This window comes from Lissotriton vulgaris, chromosome 4_1 (genome assembly GCF_964263255.1).
Source record: "Lissotriton vulgaris chromosome 4_1, aLisVul1.2, whole genome shotgun sequence".
Taxonomy (NCBI): domain Eukaryota; kingdom Metazoa; phylum Chordata; class Amphibia; order Caudata; family Salamandridae; genus Lissotriton; species Lissotriton vulgaris.
In genome coordinates this window covers 920291832-920318479 of record NC_141691.1, presented here as the reverse complement: position 1 = coordinate 920318479, position 26648 = coordinate 920291832, and the positions used below count along the sequence as shown (strand labels likewise).

Below are 26648 nucleotides of genomic sequence, written 5' to 3'. Positions count from 1 at the left end.
GTTTTGCATTACATTCGCAGTGAACTTGCATGTACTCTACAGAGTATAGTTGGTAGTGATTGCACCTCCTACATTATACCAGACATACACTACTGCAAGCAAAGTTATCATTCAGGGCCGCCAATTATAGGATATCCACTTGCACCACACTAACCCTACCCATCTCTGCATTCTTTCGCCCTAAACCTAAACAAAATGTGCCCACCCTGCCTTTAGTATTATACGTTTCATTTAAGAGACAGGATGTGGCCTTACTACTAGGGCAGTCGATCTGGGAGCTGGGGAACCAGGTGAAGTCTTGTCAGGAACACTTAACGTCCTGTGAATCTGGGCAAAAACAATCTCCCTGTGCCTAACAAAAATGAATGAGCCCATCTGCAACACAACTGGTGCTCATGTAAAGTTCTCTTATACTTTCGCGTCGAGGTTCGCGCTATATAGAACTCTTCCCATAAAAAGAAAAACTCCAACACTAAATTGCTCTTCCCTCTTTCAGCTCGAGAGGCTCTTGTGAAAGTCATTTATGACAATATGTGTAAACCACTATAAATAAGAGACATAGGATTTAGTTTATTTCTGATATGAGCTGTGTGTTGTATCAAAGGATGGAAGAGGGAGAAGGACAACTCAGCCACTACTGCCATATCAATTTCTGTTCATACGTGCCTTCTTTGAAGGGCATATCCACAACTTAGCCATTGGCGACATAATTCTCAGTTACCCCAGTGCAACAGCCTCTTGCGGCTTCACACCAAGGACGCACTGGTATAGGGGCTCTCAAGAGCATAAATGCGACACCCTGCCTAAACATTTCATGAGACAGATCCAGTGATCTAGCGCCTTGATCCCTGCTCGATCAGTATCTGAAAATTGTGACTCCACATTCGCTATCCAGCTGTTTCAAACAATGGTAAGAAACATTTGTGGGGCTTTCTCGCAAATAGAAATCTTAGTAACAGAAAAGTTGTTAACTCGTTACCTTGCTTTTAAGGACATTCTTTTTAGGATTTCAATGCTTAAATTTTGTAATAACAAGTAGTTAGGAAACCGACACAAATCTTATAATATGAGCTAGTAACTTCCCATAAATTTTACAAACAACTGTATCAGGGCAAAAAATAACACATGTAATGTGGAATCACCTATCGATATTAAAAAAAATCAATCCAGATAATATTATGCCGAATTGTAGACAGAGATGAACCTACACTGGAGGAGGAGTAAGTATATGGGGGAAAAATCCATGTATACAAATTCAACATATCCTTTCTCTGCTAGATTTGCTAAAGCAAAATATACACACATTTGTTAAATCCGGGATATGAAATGCTCTAGAAGGTTTTGAAATTGGCAATCCCTTTTTATTTTTGCACTAAAATACATTTAAACAATTTGCAAACAATTTAAACTTAAAAGGATTAATGATCATGTATTTTTACCTTCAATGCAAACTAGAAAGGGATATTGGACCACTTCTCGAAAACAATGAATGTATGATGTTTTCCAATTAAGTGTTATGGTAGTGATGTCAGCAGTTACAATAAGCAATTTGCCACCTAGGCATTAATGAACAAAAATAAGTAGCCAGTGTTCTGGTGTAACCCAGTTTATTAGTCCATAGGGGGCAGTTGCAATCATTACTTTAGCTTCTAGTGTAAGGGTTAATGACAACTGCAGAGTATAAATAACTAAATTATGAATTGAGATACAAGATAGTCATTTACGATTCCCCTTAGAAACATACGAGTAATGTTCTATGGGTTATTCTGGCAAAACCAGACCCATCTTATTCCTTTAAGACCTGGATTCCTTTTCAGAATATTTTTAAATTGAGACCTATGATTAATACCCAATGCTATAATTGTGGGAGATGCGTTGGCTGGTATATACATTTCAACTTCAGATTCACTTCTTTGCTTCTTTATGACTAACATTGTGATTATTCAGCATTATTTGGAAATATGCACTTGACTGAGGTGATGGAGGTAACCAAAGACTTCTGACTTCTTTTATGATGTTTAGCAAGGACATGAACTATTGTATTTTTTTCAGCTTTTTTTCTGTTGTGTGTTTCCTTCACCCTACTCTTATGTTCCTAATGGGCTTGACTTTGCGTTTTCCAATATTGGACATGGAAAGTAAAAGGACAAGGGGGAAACATGGGCAACCAGTAAAAGAAGGCAGGGTGCTGAGGAGAGAGGTTTTCCGATATTACAAGAGTAAAAGGTACAACACCTAAATGCACTATCAACTTCAACGACAATTTGTGAATGTGGCTACAATCTATTCTCCTTACTGGAAAAATCATGTTAGCTGCAAAAGTCAAACTTCTGCTATTGTCGACTGAAAGGTCTCAATATACATTTTCTACAGGTGTTTGTAATGCATCTATCCAATAAAGTTATTGTACAGTGAGCTATGCCTCTGGTAACCTCTTGCCAGGAACCATCCTCTTCTACAGTTCCTTATGTTGCTCAAAATGCCACCTAGTGGCAGTTCCAGATTCTGATATGCATAACCTCTTGTCCTTGGGGAAGCAGTCTCAAAGAAAGACCCAGGAAGTCATACTCCGTGCCATACAGAAATAATGATCATCTATGTATTTTTACTGCAGATCATCGGTGGCATCTCCTATTGGGAGCTTCTAACCACTGAAGTGTGATGCTCCATTCACCATATACGCAAGTGGCGAGGCTATGCCTACAAGTTTAAAGAGGTTGGAGGCAAGGGTCAATCTCCTGTCTGCCGCAGCTCTTAACATGAGGACCTCCCAACAATCCCTCCTGCCCACCACTGAGGTGTGTGGCTCTGCCGCCGTTTCTGTAGTGAGTTTCACAGTGGCCGGCCAACTTTTGGGCAGGTATCTTCATCACAAGACCTACACCTCTCAGTATTTGACTTCATCACCCAACGATATGGGGAGCATTGAACTTCCCTCAATGTAAGAGATAAAAGGCCAAATTAGAACTTCAAGAACTAAATTAAACATTTGAAGAAATTACAAAAGTGATCGAGACTCATTCTTACACGCCAGCTTTTATAAATACAGCAATATTGCTTTCAGTTAAAAGACGCAATACACAATGGAAAATAGTTGCACTCATTTGCGAGTAGTTAGTAGTTTGGAAAATCTAGAGCGGTCCATTAAAACAGGACTAGCCACAAAACAAGGCTACATCACTGTGAACAAAACAGAAAAAAAATCAGCAAAAGGCATGTGCATTTGAACAAAACTGTAATCCACTAAGTATTACCTCATCCAGGTCTGCAAAAGCAGTTATGCAGGGGAAGGTATAAACACTGCAAGAAATGAAATACATGTTTCATAAAATATATGCATTTTAAATAACATTCACAATTCACAACCTTGTGTAAACAGCGGATCATGCTGATCAAAAATGTCTTACTTAAAACCCCTCATATTTGAAACTCCATAAAGAAACTATACAACCATAATTGGCAAATTGGAAAAGGCTAGAGGTCTGGCTTGCTTTAGAAGCAAAGGTTCTTGGTTGAGTGATGAGTTGCGATGCACCAACGGACAGCACACATACAGGCATCCATACAGTCAATGCTGAGATAACCCCACAGACAAGCAAGAGACATATGGGCCCTGGTGGATATTGGGTGGAAGAAACAAATGATTCACAGCTGTTGGCGAACACAAGCATGAGATGGATGTCTGGGATTGCATACCATATAGAATAGATAGGGAAAGCGAGTGATTGCATGGCAGGATGGATGGATGAACTCAGTGGGCAAAACAGAACGTCCCTAAATAGCCTACGCGTATCCTTTGTAAAGGTAGGCATATTCCAGAGTTCGGAAATGGTTTGTGAGATGTTCACGACCTCGAAAACAGCCAGTATTTTGCATCAAAGTAATTAGTAACAATCCAGATATTGAAAAGATGACCCAGCACCTTATAATAAGGCGAGTATCTGATAAAGAACTGAAGATTTCACGTTAAACCAAAAATAACACCTATTCAGAGTTACCTGTTTGGAGCAATTTAATTGTGCAGATTTTGATGCTGTGGAGGGCAGAGATACTGATACATCTTGAAACCGATAATAGATCATTTAGATGACAACCAAATAACCTCTAAATCCAAACACAAACCCCAATTGTTAGTTTGAGACATTTATTTGAAAAGGATATTCGGGGGTGTCTAACACACAAATGGAGTAGGACACGAGTCTCCGTTCTGCCGTGGCCTACACATAAGCATCCGTTGCTTCCCTGGCACCCGCCTCAACCCAAAAACACTTGCTTACCTCCCAGGACGGAGCGGACGGTGCCGGGTACTTTCAAACAACCTCCTAAAGAAAAGAGAAGTCTCGACTGCAATGTCGCTGCGGTGCACGGAGCTGCCATTTTGACTTTTCTGCCAGGAGACGTGGCGCTAGTGCCACCTTCTCCTTGGTGCTGGGAATAAAGGCGGCCGTCCCGTTCTCGAACTCCACCACCGAATAGGCGGCTGCCCTGGGCTCGGGCCCTGTATTTCACGCCTCCAGGCCCGATGTCGATTGGTGGGATTGGCGGAGCCTTGCCAGGGCGGAACTCCTATTGAGGCTGGTGTGACCCGGCCCTAGATTTTGTCGTCGTCGGAGCCTGAAGGAGACCAAAAAGGATGCTGGTCTCTGCCTTGAGCCCTGGTTGGGCCCTCGCCGTCTGGCGGCCAGCAGTCTCTCTCTCCTCTGGGCGAGCTTTACAGGCTGCAACTATGAAGGAGGTAAATGGGATTGGCTGTGTAAACCAAGCAGCGGGTCACTCTCCCCTACCTCCTCTCTCTGGTATAACCTACCATCCCTGAGCCTCACCCTTGAAATTGGGACCTACCATGTTGATTTGGCTGTGTGGTGTCCCTGTGCTCTAGGCCTCATTCCCAGGCTCTGCCTCTCAGCCTGGGCCAACAGGCACTTTATTGGGACCTCCTCACCCAGCCCAGTGTGTGGCATGGGCTGGGCCACTGATCACCTGCTTGGGCCTCTCGATTGCCTCCTGAGCCTCATTGTTGACTCCTCACGCTCCAGAGATATTGGAAGGCTGGTTGGCTGGCTAGGGGCCCTGTATGTTAGATGTCTTGACCCGAGTGGGGCTCCCTCCCCCAATATAGACACCACCTAAACCTGTGAGGAGCACACTAATTTGCTTGCTGTACCCTCTGAAACTAGCAAGAGTATATACACACTTGTGAACTCTTCTCCTCAGGAGATAGCCAGATCAATGCTCCACCATACAACCCGAGAACCCTCTGTAGTGAAAGAGCCCCTCTTGTGGTTGGACACCCTATGATGACCTTCAACTACCACCATTATAACTGACTTTAGTGTGTTATTTTACCCTAGCCTTGATGTAGGACAGTCCGGATTATGCCTACTTCCATTATTTCCTGTTATCTTGCTGTCCTTTAGTGGGAGCTGTCACGGAGTGGGATAGTTTTGCCAAGAGCAGAAGGTGTTGGATGTGCATTTAAAGGCGTGAGGGGGACCAAAAAGCACATTCCACCTCTCTCTCCCTCTAAGTTCAGTGTTGTGGGCAGTGGTGCACACATGTGCTCTGTTGTGCTTTGGTGAGAATTATTAGGAGTTCTTACTATTGGCTTTGACATGGCTTCAGGCCATCTTTCTTTCTGACTTTACCTTGCTTCAAGCTCTTCTGCATGCACAGTGGCACTTGCAAGTTTTTTGGGTTATGAGAATTTTGAGTGCTTACTATTGGCTTTGACATGGCCTCATGTCATATTGCTTTCGGACTTTACCTTGCTTCAAACTTTTTCAGTGCTTGAAAGTTGTGTGGGTTATGAGAATTATAGGTGCTTACTATTGGCTTTGACATGGCCTTATGTCATTTTTTTTCTGACTTTGACTTGCTTGTTAATTATGAGTTCCTACTATTGTCTTAGCCTATTTTCATCTTGTTGTCTGGCTTTGCCTTGCTGCTCGAACTTGGCTGCGAAGTGGGGAGTACAGGTGTCTGCTCTTCACTTGTTTTTCGCTCATCACTGACCAGAGTGAACTGGAACATGTTGTGAGAAGTGTACTGTGGAATGTACAACTCCGAGCCAAAACACGGGAGCTTGGCCAGCCTCCTTCCTGTCCTTGAAGCAGACTGGCACCAGCCAGCTTGTTTTTTTCTAATGAGAAAGGGGCGAGGTTTTCTAGAAGCTTCGTCTTACGTTTAGTAATGATATTTAAGCTGGGAAATCGGGGGCCAGGTAGAAGATCACCACAGAATAGACGTATTGCTGTGGAGGTGACGGAACTTGAGTCCTGATTGAAACTCCTTTCTGGGCTGTTGAAAGGGCTTCCCCAGCTAGAGTTGGCAGGATGATGCAAAATCAGTCGGTGAGGTGTTCCTAACCATTATATAATCATTTTCTACTCTTCGCTATTTGTGTATATACTGCATTTTATATTACTTGTTCATTTAAAAGTGTTTGATACCTTAGAATCTGCATTTACTGATATATTTGGCCTACCCTTTTAAAATATTGCATTAATAAACCTGTGCGTGTTATTTTTAAATGCACCAGAATTTGTGTTCTTGCCTCGCCTTTGGGAGTGCTGGGTTTTCGCCTCGTCTTTGGGAGTGCTGTTTAAAGTGTATTATTAAAGGTGTAGTGAAATATTTGCCTCTCAGAGGGGGAGTGCAGGGTTTGGGTGTATCCTTTTAGTGAAAAGCATATTCATTACACCCTCTGACCCAGCCTTGACCTGCCTGTTACCCCCCCCCCCCGTGAGATACCTAGATCGCCTCAACCTCATAAGCAATCAATATTGCATCCAGTGCTGGACCCATTTTCTCCTTTTGCCTGCCTACAGTGCAACTGGAGGTGGCCCTGCCTTAAGGCCATTATATAACAGATGGCATTCATATGGCCATGCCAAGGGCTAAAGCTGGTGAAGATTCCCTCCCTACCCTGGTTAAAGAAAACCCAGTGGCCTCCCTCTGGATGAAACCAAGCGCTGAGATGACATGGGTCCCTGAACCCCCCCAAAACTATGGCTGACGTCCCAGTCACGCAGGCTTTTATGACCACTTTTCTGCAGGAAACTAAAACTGAAATTGGCTCTATCAAAACAGGGTTCAAGACCTGACTCGGAGACATTCAACGAGACGTCAGAGATCGGGTGGGTAGACTACCTCGAAAGCTCAATGGATGCACGGTCAGTGGACCATGAGAACTCTTATGGCACAGAATGGCAGCACTGGAGGACCAGCATATTGACCTTAAATTAAAGGAGGAGGACTTAGAGAATAGGAACCGGCTCAATCTCCATATCAGAGGCATTCTACGCGGAGGGTCAGGAAATCATGGTCTTCACGGTGGAACTTTACATACCATCAGAGCTGATGACGACACGTTTCCCCCCCACTTTAGACAGAGCCCACCGGGTGGCTGGACCTCGAGGGTGGTCAGACTTCACTCCAGACATCTTCATGCATTTCCACTTTTTTGTCAAAAAAGAAGCCATCTTGCAGAAAGCTTGAGGAGCTCCCAACTGATCATATAACTGATACTCAATTCAGATTTTTCAGACTATTGCACCTGTAACCCTGCGCAAGCGCAAAGACTTCAAACCTGTGACCAACAAGCTGCGCAAACACTGCATCAAATACCAATGGGGCCATCCTTTTGACCTGATCTTTTCCCGGGAGGGCAAACGACTGGCTCTTCGGTTGCTGCGGGAGGCAAAGCAACTTCTCCAGCTTCCGTTGGAATTCAAAGAAGATAGTTCTTCCTCTCCTCTGGCCTCTCGTAGGGTACCAGCCTGGCCAGATTGGGCCACTGTACCACCCCTCGACGCAGGTCCAACCCCAAGGCACAGGAATCCTCACAAGCCAAACAGGACATCATTCAGCACATCCATACCATGAGTGAGCCCCGCTCACCAGCCCAATCATCAGCAACTTCAGAAGAGTAACTATTCACCTTTTTAAAAGACAAGTTTAGAAGCCCCTGCATTTTACCCATAGACTTAGGAACACTATAGACTATATTACATGGTCTATAAATCAGTCTTAGTTAGACTAGGATGCTGTCTATGTTCTCCCTTCCCTCACCTCTCTGGGCGTCACTGGTGAGCTTGGCCGAACACTTTACGGACAGGAACCTACAACCACCCTCCTACCTTTTTAAGCGTAGGCATATCAATAGCTGACACGCTCAGCAGGGGGACCACTTTGCAACCTGCCTCATACGCCCTGACTATTGGGGACACCTGACATACTCCCTCCACTCTTTCGCCCAGAGGCTTTAGCCCTTCCATACATAGTCCCAGCACCACTTGTCACCACCTTTCCTATCACCGTGACTATGGTGCCACCTATTAAATTCCTCTCCCTTATTGTGAAAGAGCTCAATTCACCCAAGGTAAGATCCAGATTTGGCAATACTTGCTCCTTTAGGACCCTGACATCATTTTCTTACAAGAAACACACTTATTACTCACAGACACACACCAAATATCCCTGCTAATACTGGGCATCCTCTGCCTCTAAAACAGCAGGAGTGGCAACACTTAACTAAAACCATGCTGGGGAAAACATCCACTAGGGTGAACCCCTATATGAAACTTCAAACACAGCTAGGTGAGCAACCCTTATCTCTTCTCAATGTTTATGAACCCAATTAGACACAAGACGCCTTCTTGAGGACTCTGCTGAAGGACCATTGGCGCTCCCTAGAGGGATCAGTGATACTTTGGGGTGACTTTAACATAGTCTGGGATCTGGATTTAGATTGCAGCACCGCTACCTAGAAAGGCACAGGGGCAATGTCAGCTGCTCTTAGCAGGTTCCGGACGAACTTGGGCCTGGTGGACTCCTGGAGGTATCGATATCCCGACTACCGGGATTCCTCCTTCTACTCACACATCCATTGTTCCTACTCACATATTGACTATTGCTTTTTTTCCCATTCTCTGATAAGATCCCTGGAGTCAGCCACTACATCAGACATATCTATATAAGATCATGGTTACATAGCCATAACTTTCCATATGCCCGGTCACTGTCACGACACCCCCAGATGGTGGCGCCTCTCTCCCCACACCTTACGAGACCAAGTAGATGTAGCTCAGATTCTCCAAGAGATCCTAGCCTTATATTATACAAATACCCCCTGACCTACCTAAATCCACGTGTTGGAATGCTTTTAAAGCAACAATCTGGGGGTCATCTCCTCCATTGCAATGGACGCTATTTTGAAGCCCGCCTGGTAGAAACAAACCTAGCCAAAGATAATAAACCTTTAGAATGTGCAGCCCACACATCAGCCTCGATTCAGCATGAAAAATGCCTCGCCATGCTACAGGGTCAGCTGCATCGAACTAATAGAGCAGAATGTGCACTCATGACACAAACAGAAATTCTTTGCCGGGGGAGACAAGGTGGGGCCATTGTTGGCGCACCGTCGCCGGGCCCAGTCAGCTAAAGCACACATCTCCAAAATCAAGAATTTGGATAATTTTTGGGGAACGACAGAACAAGACAAAGGGCAGGCTTTCTCTGCCCTCTAAAAATAGCTCTAAACCGCGGCCCCTCAAGCACCACAAGAGAACTTCCTTTCTCAGCGCATGCCATTGGGAACCTATAAATTCTCACAACGCGAAGCTCCTTGATGATCCCATTACCCTGGATGAAGTACAACAGGCCCTAAAACAATTCCCGACAGGTAAAACCCAGGGACCAGATGGCCTCACAGTTCGCTTCTACCACACTTTCATGCTCAAAATTCAAGACTACCTCCTCCATCTTTGTAATACCTTCTCCGAAATGTCGGGCCTTACCCCTACGATGTCAGAAGGGGAAGTGGTGCTCATCCCTAAACCAGGTAAAGATCCCTCTCTCTGTACCACTTATCATCCCATTGCCCTTCTCAATACAGGTGCCAAAATATACACCAAAATACTGACGAACCGGTTGGATCCTTACCTCCCGGGCTAGATTGACTCAGACCAGGTGGGCTTTATTCGGCACTGCCAGGGCGTAGACAACATCCGTCATGTTACACATCTCATCGAAAAAGTTCAAAGCCGAGACATCCCAGCTTTCCTGGTATCTCTTGATGCAGAGAAAGCTTTTGACAGCATAGACTGGCAGTTCCTACGAGCGGTCCTCCACAAGATAGGCTAGGATCGGCAATGATCTCCAAACTAATGGCCCCCTAAGTCATCCCTACAAGGTGGATTGGCATCAATTGTCAGCTTACACCTTCATTCCTTGTGCTTAGTGGCATCAGGCAAGGATGCCCACTCTCTCCACTCCTTTTCACCCTAGCAGTTGAACCTTTAGCTACAGCCATATGACTATCCCAGGATATAACGGGTATCCCTTTTTGGTGGTCAGAATCACAAAGTATCCCTTTTTGCGGATGATCTTCTACTCACGCTCATGACACCTATCACTTTGCTCCTGGCACTAGCTTCCCTGCTACACACTTACAAAATAGCCTTTGGCTTCAGGATTAACATGATCAAGTCCCATATCTAAAACCTCACCCTTTCTAATGGGGAAATCCAGTGACTCCCCTCTCTCTTACGCATTTACTTTGGTCTGACAGTCCAATTTGATACCTCTGTCGTAACTTAACAGCGTCGCTCTCCTCTTGGACCCAGGTCAATTTGCCCGTACGTCGACGGGGAAATCCGGGAAGACATCTGATGCTGGAAAAAACTCCCAATCTCCTGGATGGGTTGCTTCAAAAGTTAAAATGTTGCTTTTTTGCCCAAAATCTTATACCTATTTGTAACCCTGCCCACACCCATTCTGCAGATAGATATCCAGAAGCTCCAAAGAGACCTAATCTCTTTTGTATGGGGTAAAGGTCACACAAGCTTCTCCAACAAATAGCTTGTGTTGCCTTGTGACCGTGGTGGTCTACCCTGCCCTATCCTCCTGGATTATTAATGGGTGTATAATTTTCGATTGATCTCAAAGTGGGTGGTCCAGGAAAGGGAGAAACACTGGTTTCACATAGACCGGGCAGTCACATGCAGACTCCTTTGGGATGTGGCCTGGCTCTCCAGAATTGTGCGGCAACAAATTGCATACATAGTGACCCCCACCAAAACAGTACTTTTTCTTTGGGATAAAATCGCAATTCCCAAAGGCCTTATATCTTTCCCTTCCCAGCCCTGACAGCTCCTGAGGCGGAAGCCGGGAGACACTCGCCGAAAATTACCAAAGCACTGTTATTTTAATCTGTTTTTAACCTGTGTGAACTCACCTGAACTAGAGCACTCCCCCCCCCCTCCTACAAATCACCGAAGTCGCACCGCGCAGCCGACTTGAACGCTGCCGCGGCGCTTTGGAAAACTTCCGCACCTCTGCACGCATTAGCCTTGACAGCTCCTGAGGCGGAAGCCGGGAGACACTTGCCGAAAATTACCAAAGCACTGTTATTTTAATCTGTTTTTAACCTGTGTGAACTCACCTGAACTAGAGCACTCCCCCCTCCTACAAATCACCGAAGTCGCACCGCGCAGCCGACTTGAACGCTGCTGCGGCGCTTTGGAAAACTTATTGCCGCCATTAGAGGGAAGTGAGGCCTCGCCCACATTTCAGAGGCCACGCCCCCTCTCCTTCGCTATATAAGCCGCGCCGCACCTCTGCACGCATTAGCCCTGACAGCTCCTGAGGCAGAAGCCGGGAGACACTCACTGAAAATTACCAAAGCACTGTTATTTTAATCTGTTTCTAACCTGTGTGAACTCACCTGAATTAGAACACTCCCCCCCTCCTACAAATCACCGAAGTCGCACCGCGCAGCCGACTTGAACGCTGCCGCAGCGCTTTGGAAAACTTATTGCTGCCATTAGAGGGAAGTGAGGCCACGCCCACATTTCAGAGGCCACGTCCCCCCCTCCACCTGTACAAAATGTGCCTGAACCGGACACGCAGCGGACACGCACAGCGGGCGCGCCGTCAGCGCGCTAAAGGTAAGCCCGTCTGTGCCCGTCCGGGCCCAGCCGGCCCTAGGCCCAGATTCCATGCCCAATCCCACCAGTGATTGCTATTGCTACACTCAAGGAAACCTTCTGTCACTCAATCCCACAAAAAAAGATAACTGCAACTACATCTACAAAGGGGAGAAAACCTTTATTAACTGCGATCTATGCAGCCCAGTCCACACCACGGTTGGACAACTCGCCCTACAACTGGGCCTCCTGAACTGTAGGTCCCTCCCGAAACACTCCGTAGAGATAAACCTCCCTTTACAGGATCATAAGATTGACATTCTGTTCCTCACGGAAACGTGGCTAACCCCCCAACTCAGAATCCGACATAGTCAGTGCCCTTGCCCAAGGATACCAAATCTACTCTCAGAACAGAGCCCTCGGCAGAGGAGGTGGCCTTGCCATAATATATAGGGAACAATTTGTTTGCATGGCAAAAAACGGGACAATCGAAGACTGCAAGAGCTGCCATTTCGCTTTACAAATCTCACCCACAGTCTCTGTCTCCGGCCTACTCATATACCGCCCACCTGGAGTCCCGACCAAGTTCTCCAGAGCCCTTATAGAAACCGTTACTTCACTGGCAACCTCATCCCCCAACTTCATGATCCTGGGAGATCTCAATCTCCTCCTTTGTGACCCCCAGGACTTGACAGCGTCCGATCCCCTACTCAACCTCACTTCATACGACCTAATACTAGTGAACTCAGAGGCTATGCATAACAAAGGGCACCTTCTTGACCCTATTTTCACCAACATCAACGAGCTAAGAACTATACCCCACTCCCACTCCCATGGCCAGACCACTTCCTGGTCCCTCTATCCTGGCAAATCAGCGCCCCGCCACCTCAACCCCTCAAAACGCGTGTCATGGATAGAACCTGGTCCAAACTCTTGATTGAAGACTTGTCCTCCATGCTTACACAGTCCTATCCCCCCCTCCCCGGCACTAGATCCAGTAACCGCAGATACGCAATTCAAATCCTGGCTCATCCACTCACTCGACTCTATTCTTCCAAAAAAAAGCACCCTGAAAAAAGTTAAAAGAGCTAACCCCTCCCATTGGTACACACCAGAGTTAAAACTACTACGGAAAGAATGCAAAAAACTGGAGAGCTCATGGAGGAAAGACGGAACTAAATCCAGAAAAGATGCATTTCGCTCCTCCATGAGAACTTACAAAACGGCCCTGCGTGACACCAAGAGGCAATTCTTCGATGAGAGAATCAAAAAGTCCTCCAGCTCTGCTAGAAAAACCTTCCTCATTATGAAAGAACTGCTCAAAGTGCCTGACCCTCCCCCAGTTCTTGACACCTCTGAGGACAAATGCCATAAACTGGCAAAATATTTTGACGAAAAAATTCACAACATCCTCGCCACCTTGCCTCAAGTTAACCCGAGTGATTCAGAAAAGGGGGTGGTGATGAACAGAGTGTCTGAATTAAGCAGACCACTCTTACCCAGTCCAAAGATCAGGGCTTGATCCATCACCGTTATTTAGCTCACTGCACCATCCCAGCTGAGAACCTGGCTATAGGCAAATTAGTGTGTCCCTGGCCCAGTGCATCATGGGAACAGGGCAGACCAAACTACCAAGCCAATTCTTCACCAGAAAGGAGACAAGCTTCCGGGGACCGGTTTCTGGCATTTCAGCCGTCGTCGGCCCGGCTTGCTTGAATCCTGATGGTGCAGTGAGCAAGGGACTCATGTCTGAGTATACCCTGCCACACCTATAGTGGCCAAAAACGATTCAGAAAAGGGGGTGGTGATGAACAGAGTGTCTGAATTAAGCAGACCACTCTTACCCAGTCCAAAGATCAGGGCTTGATCCATCACCGTTATTTAGCTCACTGCACCATCCCAGCTCAGAACCTGGCTATATGCAAATTAGTCTGTCCCTGGCCCAGTGCATCATGGGAACAGGGCAGAATAAACTACGAAGCCAATTCTTCACCAGAAAGGAGACAAGCTTCCGGGGACCGGTTTCTGGGATTTCAGCCGTCATCGGCCCGGCTTGCTTGAATCCTGATGGTGCTGTGAGCAAGGGACTCATGTCTGAGTATAACCTGCCACACCTATAGTGGCCAAAAACGATTCAGAAAAGGGGGCAGACACTAACGGTCAACCCAATCCAATCCAAGAACAGACTCAAATCCTCAGCCGACCAAACCAGCCACCCACCTGGACACCTTTGGTCCGGTAACAGTAGAAGAAGTTCTCAAAAAGCTGGCCATGATAAAAAGTGGCTCTCCCAGCGACCCGGTACCCATTCGCATCCTAAAAACGGTTGCATCCACAATCGCCACTCCCTTAACTGACCTCATTAATTCCTCGCTGCGTCAGGGAACGGTCCCTCCCGGCTGTAAGGCTGCCGTCGTTAAAGCCCTTCTCAAAAAAAGGCTCCTAGACCCTTCAGATTTGGCCAACTACAGGCCAATCTCCCTTCTCCCCGGAATTAGCAAGATTACGGAAAAACTAGTTAACAAAAAACTCTCCCATTTCTTGGAGACTAACAACCTTCTCCGGAAATCGCAGACTGGATTTCGCCCTGGACAGGGCACGGACACCGCCCTCCTGGCAGTGGTTGAGGAGGACAGATGCATTCTGGACTCAGGAGGATCAGTGGCAGTGGTCCTCCTGGACCTCAGTGCGGCCTTAGACACTGTTAACCACCAGGTCCTCATCCAGCGACTCAATGACATAGGGGTGGTGGGAACTGCTCTGTCATGGCTCACGTCATTTCTAAGCAATCGCACCTTCCAGATCTGGGAGAGTAACCCCCGCTCCACGGCGATCCCCCTCCAGTGCGGAGTACCACAGGGCTCCTCCCTTAGCCCAACTCTATTTAATGTTTACATGTCCCCACTGGAGGAGGTGGTCGCCCCGTTTGGAGTTAAAATCGTTAGCTATGCCGACGACACCCAATTGGTCGTCTCCCTATCCCAACCAGACCAAGGACCGTCTAATCACCACACCTGCCTATCTGAAATCTTCACCTGGATGGGAGAATCAGCCCTAAAACTCAATGGGTCCAAGACTGAGATCATGCTACTTGGGCATAAAGGATCCACCCTTCCCCCGAACATCTGGCCCACATGTCTGGGAGAGCCCCCTTCGCCCAAAGAGGAGATCAAGAGTCTAGGGGTCTGGATGGAAAAGGACCTATCCTTTAAAACCCAAGCCAAAAAAACAGCGGGAATCTGCTTCGGCCTTCTCAGATCGGTCCGGAAAATCCTGCCCCTTCTCCCACAAGCCTCCCGCAAGTTGCTCATCCAAGGACTGATCCGGTCTAGACTGGATCATAGCAACGCCATCTTCCTTGGAGCACCCGAATCCACCCTCAACAAACTACAACAAATTCAGAACGCCGCAGCACGGCTTCTCACGGACACCCCGGCAGGAACATCTGCCAAACCAGCGCTGAAACTGCTGCACTGGCTTCCAATAAGAGAAAGGATAACGTTTAAGTCCCTTTGTTTGGCACATAAACTTCTACAGGACAAAGGCCCCCCCATCCTTAAAAACTTAGCCGTGCCCTACAAAGCCAACAGGGCCCTCCGCTCTGATCATGAACATCTAATCACAGTGCACAGAGTAAAAAAGGCACGCACAGGAGGTCGGCGATTCTCGGTGAACACAGCTAGACTGTGGAACGCCCTACCTCTCAAACTCAGGAGCGAACCCTGTCATCTCCGATTCCGAAAACTCCTGAAAACCCACCTTTTCCCCTGAACCTCTTTTCTCTGGGTTACCACCTCTGAATCGGCTGTCTTGGTTTTAGCGCTGGGATGCTTCCGGGTTACTACGCGCTCTATAAACCCACATTCATTCATTCATTCATTCCCGCAACATGCCCATAACTCGCAACCCCATGTTCCCTTCAGCCCTACAACCACACGCTCATGGTCTCTGGGAAAATGTTGCATAATCCAAGACCTATTTGACGGGGACAATTTCAAAACCGGTTAACAATGCAAGAGATTACTGTGCTTTCAGCTACGTCACTGGCTGCTCACCCTAACTACTCCCAGGGAGCCACCAGACTGCTTACTCATTTTGAAGCCCAGATCCGAACCTTTAATGGTACCCACGGCTCTCTTGTACGTACAAAACCCTACAACAGCACCAACTCAACCAACTACACACCTATTAGAAACAATGGGAGGTCGACACAGGAGAGGAGATTTCACCTAAAAGTTGGGAACTATGGCGTGACACTCCCAGATTGTATAGGAGTATACCTCAACACAAGTCAGCATACAAACTAGTGACGCGTTGGTACTGTCCCCCTGCTAGACTACAAAAAATACTACCTATGCTCCCCCCCCCCCATTGCTGGAGATGTCGAACAGAGGTGGGAGATTTTATTCACATCTGGTGGGCCTGCCCACATAGCCATATTTTGGAAGGAAGTCCTAAGTCACATCAAGGACACAGTGGGTTTCCCCACATCAGACCGATGCAACTTGCAGCCATGACACACTCCGATTGGCACATCATTGCGCAGATGGTAGGAGCAGATAGACAATCTATTGCTCTCTATTGGCAGAAACCTTCCTCCCCCCTATCTCCGGATGGTTCCTACGCTTTTGGCATGCCATGGCAATGGAGGTACTAACAGCCCGCTTTATGCACACTGATACCGAATTCAACCATACTTGGTTACCCCTAATTCATCACCTTTCTCAGATAGAAAACACTCACTATGCCTCCCTCAGGCACCGAGCTCTTTAACTTTTTGAAGACCATCTTCTCCCATGACCCCACGATCACCCACAGACCGCTTCTCTCAGATGCTCTGTCTGGATAAATAAGGCCCCCCCCTCTCTCCACATTTGCTCTTAATTAAATGCCATTACGTACACCCCTCCGGTGACCAACCTTCCTTGCAATCTCTCTCTCTTCCCTTCTACTTTTGGTACTTTAGGAGCATTATGGTTTAATCATCACTGTGGTACTGTGTACTCTATGATGCCTATGGACTATAGGATACCTAGACTAGGTCTATTGCAGGAGGATATGTAAGCTTACACTGCCTTGTCAGTGATTGATATAACACGTGATGACGCTTTCTTTTCTTTGTTTTTCCCTTGATTCCCCTTTATAAAATTTCAATAAACATAATTGTTTTAAAAAGGAGAGTTTCAAACAATTTAACATTAGGATATTTGCAGTGCAAAGCTCTAAAACTTAATTTCAAACTGACCCAATACCCGGAGAAAGCGGTTGTCCATTTTGTGTGCTTTGCATACTGCTCAATTCCGAGAACCAAACTTTCGCTCCAGTTGCCGGCACATGAGCGGCCTTTGAACGGTTCACGAGCAGTGAGGTACAAAAAAAACCCTCAAGATGGCCGGTTGGGGAAAATCCACAAGGGCCTTAAGCCTGTATTTCATTGTATGCTCATTGATTTTGCCCTACTCCCTTAAACCCTTTCCAGGCATGCAAGTTTCCCTATCCTTCTTGGTCATACCATACATTATCCTATTCCTTGCAATCATTCAGGGGACAAGAGTTTGTGGTGCATAAAGGCCACAGTTTATTACAAAACATGGACCATATATCTTGCAACTTACAGGTTGGTCATTACGACCCATGTTTGTTTATTACATATCACACTGACTTGTTACTCTGAATGTTGTCCTCTGTTTTTCCTTGCATCTCTGTCTGACAGCACTGCCCCTGCACGATGGCCCTTTTGCAGGGGTCTCAAGTTCTGTGGGGTCTAGACTTACCTTGGTACCGACCTTGTTGTCGACTTTCAGACCCAGCCCGGGCTGCAAGCGCTGTTCCACTTACTGAACCTTGCTGACCACTCACCTGCCCCTGCTGTGTGGCATCCCAAGGACAGTGTCTGAGCACCTTTTCTATTCTGGTTGTTATTGTTATTGTTATTGTTATTTTTGATTTATAACGCGCCCAATCACCTGCAGGTCTCTAGGCGCTCGGAAATCGATGGTACAAACAACAGTGTGCAGTCACCTGCTCCACCATGTCCCTGTCTGAGCAGCTCTTCTACCTAGGTTACTCTTTTCTCTGGGTCCCCTTTTTGTGCTGCACCGCCCTTATTCACTTTCCTTACGGCTGAGACAACCACATTCACTTCTTGTTGGTGGGTGTGTTCCAAGGCAATGAGGCGAGGTCCGATTCTGGTAAAGGTCGGCCCCTGCCACTTTTCAACCCTCTTGGACGCCCCTCCCATCTTCGTGTATTGGGCTGTTCATCCTTTTCAAATTACAAGTCCAATCATTACGTGTCTTTGCACTTCCGGTGGCTCTGCCGCCGTTAGGGGTTCCTCATGGGCCCCTATCTGGTCTAGCTTCACCTCACCCGCCTCGCGTCACAATTTTTCGCAACAAGGCTGGAGTAGAATGTCCAGGAGCCTACTATTACAATCAATGTTAAGCACATTTCAAACATGGGTAAAATACAAATTAAACAATGGAAAAGAAAGTGCTTTGCAATTAACAGCGAACATTTCCAACCTGCAAACATGTTCTTTTCTTTAAGCACTGATGAGACATAAGCTGAACACTGTAGACAAATAGCAAGGCTGCAAAATGTAATGTAAGCATCTATTATCTATAATGTATTGAACTCCCCTTCAGTCCCTTTTTTATTAGCACCATTTTGATGCACAGACAGTTCTTTAAACAAAAGTGTATTTTATCATTTTTAGGATGCTTGTTTCCAGTCCAGGGAGGACTGGCCTGGCAGTTCGGGCTGGACTGTTCCCATTGGGCGCAGGGTCAAGACTGATTTGCATATGGCTGGATCCAAACTGGAATGGCATGGTGAGCAAAAAAACGATCGATTTAGGCCTTGATCTCTGTACTGGGGAGAATGTATGACATTGTTCTGCATTCTGTCCATTAATTGTTTTTTTTTGCAAAAAGACAATTAAGGCAAGGACAGTGAAACACCAACATAGTGACAAAGAGGTGGGCACTGTGACAATGACATAGGGGCACTGACATGGCAGTTTTGACACTAGACCACCAACAGTGGTTAACTGAACCTAAAAAATACTCTGGGACAAGGACAATGGGATATCAGTAAGGAAAGATCTCAAAGTGGCACTTGTATTGTGAAATTTACAAGGAGGTCACTGAAACTACTTGGCACACCGATATGGACCATGAGACAATGGCCAGAATACAAGAGCAAAGGGCACTGAAATAAGAGTCTAGGCTCTGCTACTCTGGGATAGGTATAGGGCAATGACACTGGAACACTGACACAGTAACAGACATTATCGAAGCAAGGACCCAGGAAAAATAAACACACTGTTATAGGCTCAATGACATTGGGCCACGTGCACCATGACATTGATAATGAGGCATGGGAACAAAGGGAAACATGGACGTAGCACAGGTAATTGAACATTAGCACACAATGACAATGGGATGCTGAAACAAGGGCACTAAATAGGGACAAAGACCATATCAGGATGACAGTCACAGACAGAAAGAGCATGGACAGTGGACATGAACGTCAGCGCAAGTAAGGTTGTGACCATACTTAAATAACCATCCTACATTAGTATTCAACCCTATGTCAAAGGGGTCAAATGAGTTCCTGGCATTGGATGAATTAGTTCAGTGAGCTTCCAACCTGCTGTTGGTAATCCAATAACATTCAGGGCACTTCTGATAAGGGCTGGTTCAGTCCAATAATATATGAAAACCATGCTGAGGACTGTTTGGATTTTTCACTAAGAGAATGGACTGCAAATATCGTTACGGACCATGAAAAGTATGACAACCCTGCAGAGAGGTGTTGATACTGTCCTATTACAAGTATGGCAGCACCACTGAGCATTGTTGACCCTTCCCGATAAAGAACATAGCACCCCAGCTGAGAAGTATTGATACAGTGAACTTGTTTTTGGCAATCCTATCAAGAGGTTTTTATTTCTGTCCATGCATTCGAGAATATCCATCATGTGCTATGGGAGTACTGTCAAAATAATATATGCCAGCCCTTCTGAGGAATAATAGTACTGTCCCACAAATGCATAGCAGCGCCCCTGAAGTGCCAGTGCTGTTATATTGCAGTTCTATGAGAGTTCTTCATTCTCACAATAAAGGTATGGTAGACCCTCTGAAAATTGGTGGTACTGCTCATGAAATCTACAACAGCATTGATAAGGTGTTGTGGGGCCTGTCACAAATATTTGGTATCACTGTTGAAGAGTGCTCCAACATACGTGGCTTTCTGAACTACATTTCAACAGTGCAGGCTATCAGAATACATACTGCATGGCTGGGCACAGACCATGGCCAAAAGAGACCTCATTTGCCTGTTGCTTGCTGCACAATGGACCAGAGGGTCGGGGTGGGGAAGGGGTAGGTGCTAGAGATGTGGCAAGACAAAGGGGATGGCTGTGCATAACTGAAGCAAATGCACTTTAGACTATAGAGCCATCTTGGACCAACGTGTAAAAATCGTTTTGAATGAAAAAGAATAGGAATGGCAGCACTCCATATATTTGTTCATTAAGAGTGTCCAGTTCAATATTCCATATTCCCAATGCAAAAACTGCCATAGAAGGAGCAGGATGAAAAAGAAGCTGCTTTTATCACAGCATCTATCGAAGAGTAGCCATGTTTCACTAATATACTTGACTGCACTCCTTCAATTGCTGAGAACATCATATCTCTAGATGTCCCCCAAAAGAGTGGGTTGTACTTTGTATTGCTAAAATGCTATCAGCGTAATTTTGGGATCCAATCCTTTCTTCCAAAAACGTCCTTAAAGTTGTCATTCAAGCCACATTTCCACACTTGGCTATTGGAAAGATCTTCTTCCCAGCATTACTAAAACTAATGTAGCCCCCATCAAAGCCTCACCGAATGCTGCTGCTTGCCTGGCCACAGGAATATACCGCTTTGACCACATATATCTTGCCATCTTATATATATAATGGCTTCCTATTGAAGGCAGATTCAAGTGCAAAAGTGCCTACATTGTTCACAACATTTTAAACCTCAAAAGTTTCTTTACTCGGCCAATAAACTAAAGCTTTTTGGCAGCACTCTTCAAATTCAGAGCACTGAATGATGGTCGTGAAATCCAGCATTCAAGAAAATGCACACTGACTTAGCCCTCCTTGGGATGTGCCTAAAATTTGGAACACAAGTCCCCCACACGTTAAGGCAGATTGACTCCCTTGAACTATGCAAGATATGGAAATAACATACTTTTTAGCAGTATAAAACTCAGTCATCAACATTTCTTCTTGGACAGGTTTGCGAGCCATTAGTTCCTTTCTGTCCACACTAGGCCAGAGAAGTAGTGTCACCGAATCAAAACCCCTGATGGGTGTGGGCATCATGCTTCACCTCACGGATCATTGAGCATTCCAAAGAGTTTTCTGCTTTTAATTCAATCAGCAGTGAGGGAGGAGTCACCTTTTCCACGTTTCCAATGCAGGTATTCCACTGCTGCTGACGTTCCAGCTCAGCAGTGAGCGTTGATATTGATAGTATGCTGAATAGCTGCCTTTCCGTGGATAATAAGTGGAGGTGTATTTTTCTTGTGTGATGGACCACTATCTCCGAATATCATCAAGACCACAACTCACCTGTGGTTACTTTTATACAACAGATTTAGTTTTAAATCTGTTGAGAGCCTGAAATACTACAGGAGGCCCTTACAAATGTAATCTGTCATACTGCCCATGCTTTCAACTCCAGCAATGACATTCTCACACAGAGGTGGGGGGACGCACTCACAAAGATAACAAGATTAGGCCTTTCAAAGAAGTAAGCTAGTCCTCACCTGGACTAGATAACTGCATTGACCACTACACCAGGACCCACTCAAGCAGTTTATTTGGAATACCTTCTTTGGTACATCATGTAATAGTTCTCTCACAGCTCCTATGCATTTTGCAACAAGGTATCCCATCAGCCTTCCTCTACTGCTTTAATATAGCTTTACCATCCTATGCCCAAAATAATTTGTAATATTTGTATTGTGAACTCCATGCACCCTATTGATGTCATGCTTTGTCCGGTTGCACCCTGGTCCCTAAAACCCAGGGTGGACTTAAACATATCCCAAGAACCTCTTTGAATATTGTTCTAATATTAATAGAGACACCCCAGTTTCCATTTATATAGGGTGCCGCTGTTATGGTTACAAATTTTTATTATAGTTAGTTGAGTGAATTTAAAGGGAGGATTACTACCCAAATACCCTTATAAAGCCCTTCTTCACCCCACAGCAGGGTCCAGGGCTTTTATCAGGACTATTCTTATTTTAAACTCTGTGTGTTTGAAATGAATATGTTACCATCCAGTCTGTGGTTTCAGATTTGTTAATGTGATGACAGATGGGCGACAAACATAAAAGAAACATTAAGAGGTGAGGCTGGGCCACTTGCCTTCGCCCCAGATGGATAGCAGATATTTAGTGCCCGTTGTCATCAAACTCATAAGGCTGCAAGATGAAAAAAGAAAATAAAGAGAAAATCTTTGGTCTCAAGCTGCTCCCTTTCTCAGAGGATACACAGACTGTTTAGTGACACCACAATACAGCGAGCATGCACCGACATGTTGTTCCATGCACCTCAATGCAAAGGGAACTGTGCCTACTTCCCCTTGCAATAGATCATTGCAGCACAATACGTAGAGTTCTTACCCTCCTAGGTAAATAACCACACCATATACAGGCTTGCGGGACACGTCCCTGTTGACATACACTAATTAATACTCATTAATACTCTCATATCCCTCCTAACATCAATTGTCTCAGGGTAGAGTTGGAAATTATGGTCTTACCACTCAAAGCATTATGTGTTGCTTTTTGCCTAGAATGCCAACTATCACCCATGCCGATGTGGTCTCGTTGCTTCCTTGTCACTTTTAAAGTGAGAGGCAAACTGCTAAGGGTGGGTGGAGCAGCTCAGCTCACTTCAACGCTCATGTAATGATGTGGGGCTGCAGGAAGTCTGTGGTATATGGGAAAAGTAGCCTTTTACATCGCGGACCTACTATTCAGATGTCTTGATTTTGGCCAACAAATTATTTTGTCAGTATGAGGAACTGCTAAGGGTGGGTGGAACCGTGTGGTATACACACGTCCATGCTCATGTCATGATGCAGGGCCATCAGAAGGTGGTGGTATCAGGATAAAGTAGTGTTTACATCGAGGGCATGCTATTCAGATGATTTGACTTTGGTTAATGGTCCCCTTAAATTCACTAATAATTTTTAACCATACCAGTGGCATCCAAAATAAAGAGAAGCCGGGAGTTCACTAGTTTTTCTTAATATTTTTAATCCCTTTTAGTATTACATTTTTTTTTAAGTGCTCCCTCGGATGTGGTTGAGCCCACCCAGGTTTTTAGGAAACACGGTGCGACCAGATGATAAAGCATGACACCATCTGCATCCGGAGCGCAAGATGGCTGCCGTGGCGTGGGCTGTGTGAACAGCTCGCTCCCTGCCCCGGGCACCCAGGGGAGAGAACGCTCTACATTTAGCTGGACGACCTCTGCTCTCTGAAGCATCTCAGCTTTAATTTTAGCTCTTGCGATACTTGAATTTAATTGCAAGTTCCGACGTGTCACTCCCTGCTCCATTCAATTCAGCTGGAAGCCCTCATACCGGTAATCCTGCTCCCGCGGCCTGCGGTCTGTGGATGCTTGTTGGTTTTCTCCTCTCCCGGCGGTGCGCCCCGTTGTGGCGTTTCCCTGTACTGGTACCCGGTCCCTGAAGCTACATGGTCCGCGGCCGCGGAGGGAGCCGAAAAAAGAAAATGCCGCCTAAGGAGTTTAAAGAGCCGACCAAAACAGTGACAAGGAGCATCTCATCAAAAGCTGCCGTTGGAGCCGCGGGAGGTAATGGTGCAGGCACGCTGTCAGTGGATGAAAAGAAAACAACGGCAAGTACTAATGCTGACACGGATACACCCGCCTCAAAGAAAGGGAGAGCTTCAACTGTACTAGCACTCTTCGAGAAACAATCTGCCAGAAACTGTAAGGTGAGCAATATGGGTGAAATCGATAGAAATGGCCGAACAGGGCAGAGTCCTGATGAAGTGGCACAGATTATTAGTGACAATACCATTGATGGAGGGCTAATGTGGTTAGGTATAACGGACTCAGCCTCAGGAGCTCTGGGAGACTGTTGCATTATGGGAAATGGAGTCCCTACAGAACTTCAGGGTGGTGCAATGTCGAATTTTAGTGCTGGTGTGACGCTAGACAATATAAGTGCGCTTCAGCTGACTGATGCATCGTTAACACCAGCAGAATTGGAGAACTTGGAGAACTTTGTACCGCAAGAGGCTGGGGAAGCAGTAGAGAACTTTTTTTCTTTGTCTGACCCCTCATCAGACGAGACTTGAACCATAGTAAAGACTGGGAAGACTATAGCGAAGAAAGTAGTTCTGTTGAAGCAGAATTTGAGGAATGAAGACTCAATGTAATATCGCCACACTCAAATGCTTCTACCGGGTTTGCAACGTGTGGTCGGTAGGGACAGTGATGATTGTGTTGACACGTCCAGGACCTGAAACAGTTGCTTCTGCACCATTGGAATCAACTGAGCAAGCTGAACTAATAACTGGAGAAGGTTCTGGAAAATCGATTATTCCAATGAGTCCTCAAGAGATTACCCTCACTACCATCTACCATACCATGATGAGTCATCGCGCCGAAAGTAAGCTAGAAAATAAACGTACTCAGGCGACCTGCTCCAAAGTTAAAAACGCCGTTCGACGAACTATTAAACTTTGCACTGAAATGGCTAGCAGAGTATCTGAGGCGGAGGCCAGAATTTTGGCACTTGAGGAAGAGACTGTGGCACAAAAGCATGAACTTGAGAGTGTCAAAGCATACAATGAGGATATTACATATAAAATTGTCAGGGCTGGAAAACCAGGCACGAAGGAACAATTTACGCTTTTTGGGAATACCCGAGGAAAAGGAAGGGGCGGATGCAAGAAGATTTATGATCGAACTTTTGACTGAAGCATTCCCCGACCTTACATCCTGGGACTGGTCAAAAGAAGTGCAGAGTGCACAGATTTCCATTCAGTGTAAAAAAGCCTAGGCAGGGGGAGGAAGAATATCCCAGGGCTATATTAGTCGGCTTTAATAACTTTCTCGCCAGGGAAGAAATTTATAGTCTAGCCCGTCCCGATGAAAAAGCCACAGCTAAGAACTGCGCATTCTTTGTACGACCCGATTTCTGCCAGGCTACAGTCTCCCAGCGCTGGCACCTAAGAGAGTTAATCCCAGAATTTCAAAAGAAGGGGGCCCCTGTTTACTTGCAAAATCCAGCTAAATTAAAAATAGTGATCAAAGGGCAGATTAAATTTTTCCTTTCTGAAATTAAAGCCAATGAGTACTTAGACTCCCTATGAGCTGTAAAGAACAAGCTTTTGACTAATTATTAATTTAGCAACTCAGTGTGGAGTCTAGTTACTAAATTTTGATTTGGTATTGCTATTAGGATCTGAATATCGGTTGAGTTGATTTATGCTATATGATTTGTGCTATATATGTATTAGATGTATATTATACGTATACATTGGTTTGCTCTTTGCTTGCAATATGGTTTGTTCTTTCTCTTTCCTTTCCCCAGGGGTGCTCGCGGGTGGGGGGACATGGCACAGCATACTTAACAGGAACTGATTGTTCCTGAGCCTCATGTGTTGGGGAGGGGGATTGGTTGCGGGATGAGGGGGAATGGCGGGCACGGGGGTGGTGGGGGTGTAAGGCAGTGGTAGCTGTTAAGGTGCAGAAAGACAAGAAAATAGATATAATTGGTATACATTTTTGCAGAAGAAGACTAATGATGTTAAGTTTGGTAATAATTTTCTGACATGATGGATAAGAACATTAAAATGTGTACGTTAAATATCAATTGCCTCAATGACCCTAAAAAGATAGGGATTTTGTCTAGACTAATTAAGTTGGCACGAATTGACATATTGGGTTTACAGGAGACACACATTTCTTGGGATAAAAGAAACATACTGAATAGGCTGGGTCTCGACCTTCTAGTTTGCTCTAAGCAGACCGGTATTAAAAGAGGGATTGCGATCTTTATGAGAAAAGGGGTTGGGAAATGTGTCAGAACTTTAGCCGACAAGTGGGGGAGATGGGGGCTCCCAGAAATGATTGTAGAAGGTAATAAATTTACAATGTGCTGCCTATACGGTCCGAATCTGGATGATAGCGAGGTATTTGATACTATTAACCTAGAACTCGCTACTTGGAGTCAACCGCTAATTCTTTGTGGAGACCTGAATATAAATATTGAGTCTGATTGTAATATTCGTGTTCGAGGGAGGTATACTGGCCGGAAGATCAGGACTTATAGAGCTTTAGGAGCCTTATTTATTGGGACATTTGTAGAGCGCTGCGTTACGCACACCGGCGTGTCCACGCGCTGAAAGTGGGAGAGGCAGTAAGCAGGGGACACAGAAACTGAGCGGACAATTATTTAGTGTAGAGGAGTGTTTTCAGTTTCGCTCGGAACCTAGCCTCCTCCGGTTCCAGGCGCAAGTCCGCTGGCAGTTTATTCCAGTTAGTTGCCGCTAGGCATCTAAAGGACCTACCTCCCATGCGGGCTTTCTTGATTCTCGGGATCCTCAGTAGGCCGCCCCCTGTGGATCTAAGCGCACGTGTTGGTTTGTACACTTCGATCAATTTAGTCAGGGGGT

At 45.8% G+C, this 26648-nt stretch overlaps 1 protein-coding gene across 1 annotated transcript in view; it reads right to left on the bottom strand.

Moving 5' to 3' along the window:
- SYCP2L (synaptonemal complex protein 2 like) overlaps positions 1–26648 on the bottom strand; it is a 1791741-nt gene that overhangs the window by 1250788 nt on the left and 514305 nt on the right. The window contains exon 11 of the mRNA XM_086966882.1: positions 3255–3300. Coding sequence (XP_086823008.1) covers positions 3255–3300 — 46 coding nt within the window. The remainder of the gene's footprint in view (positions 1–3254; positions 3301–26648) is intronic.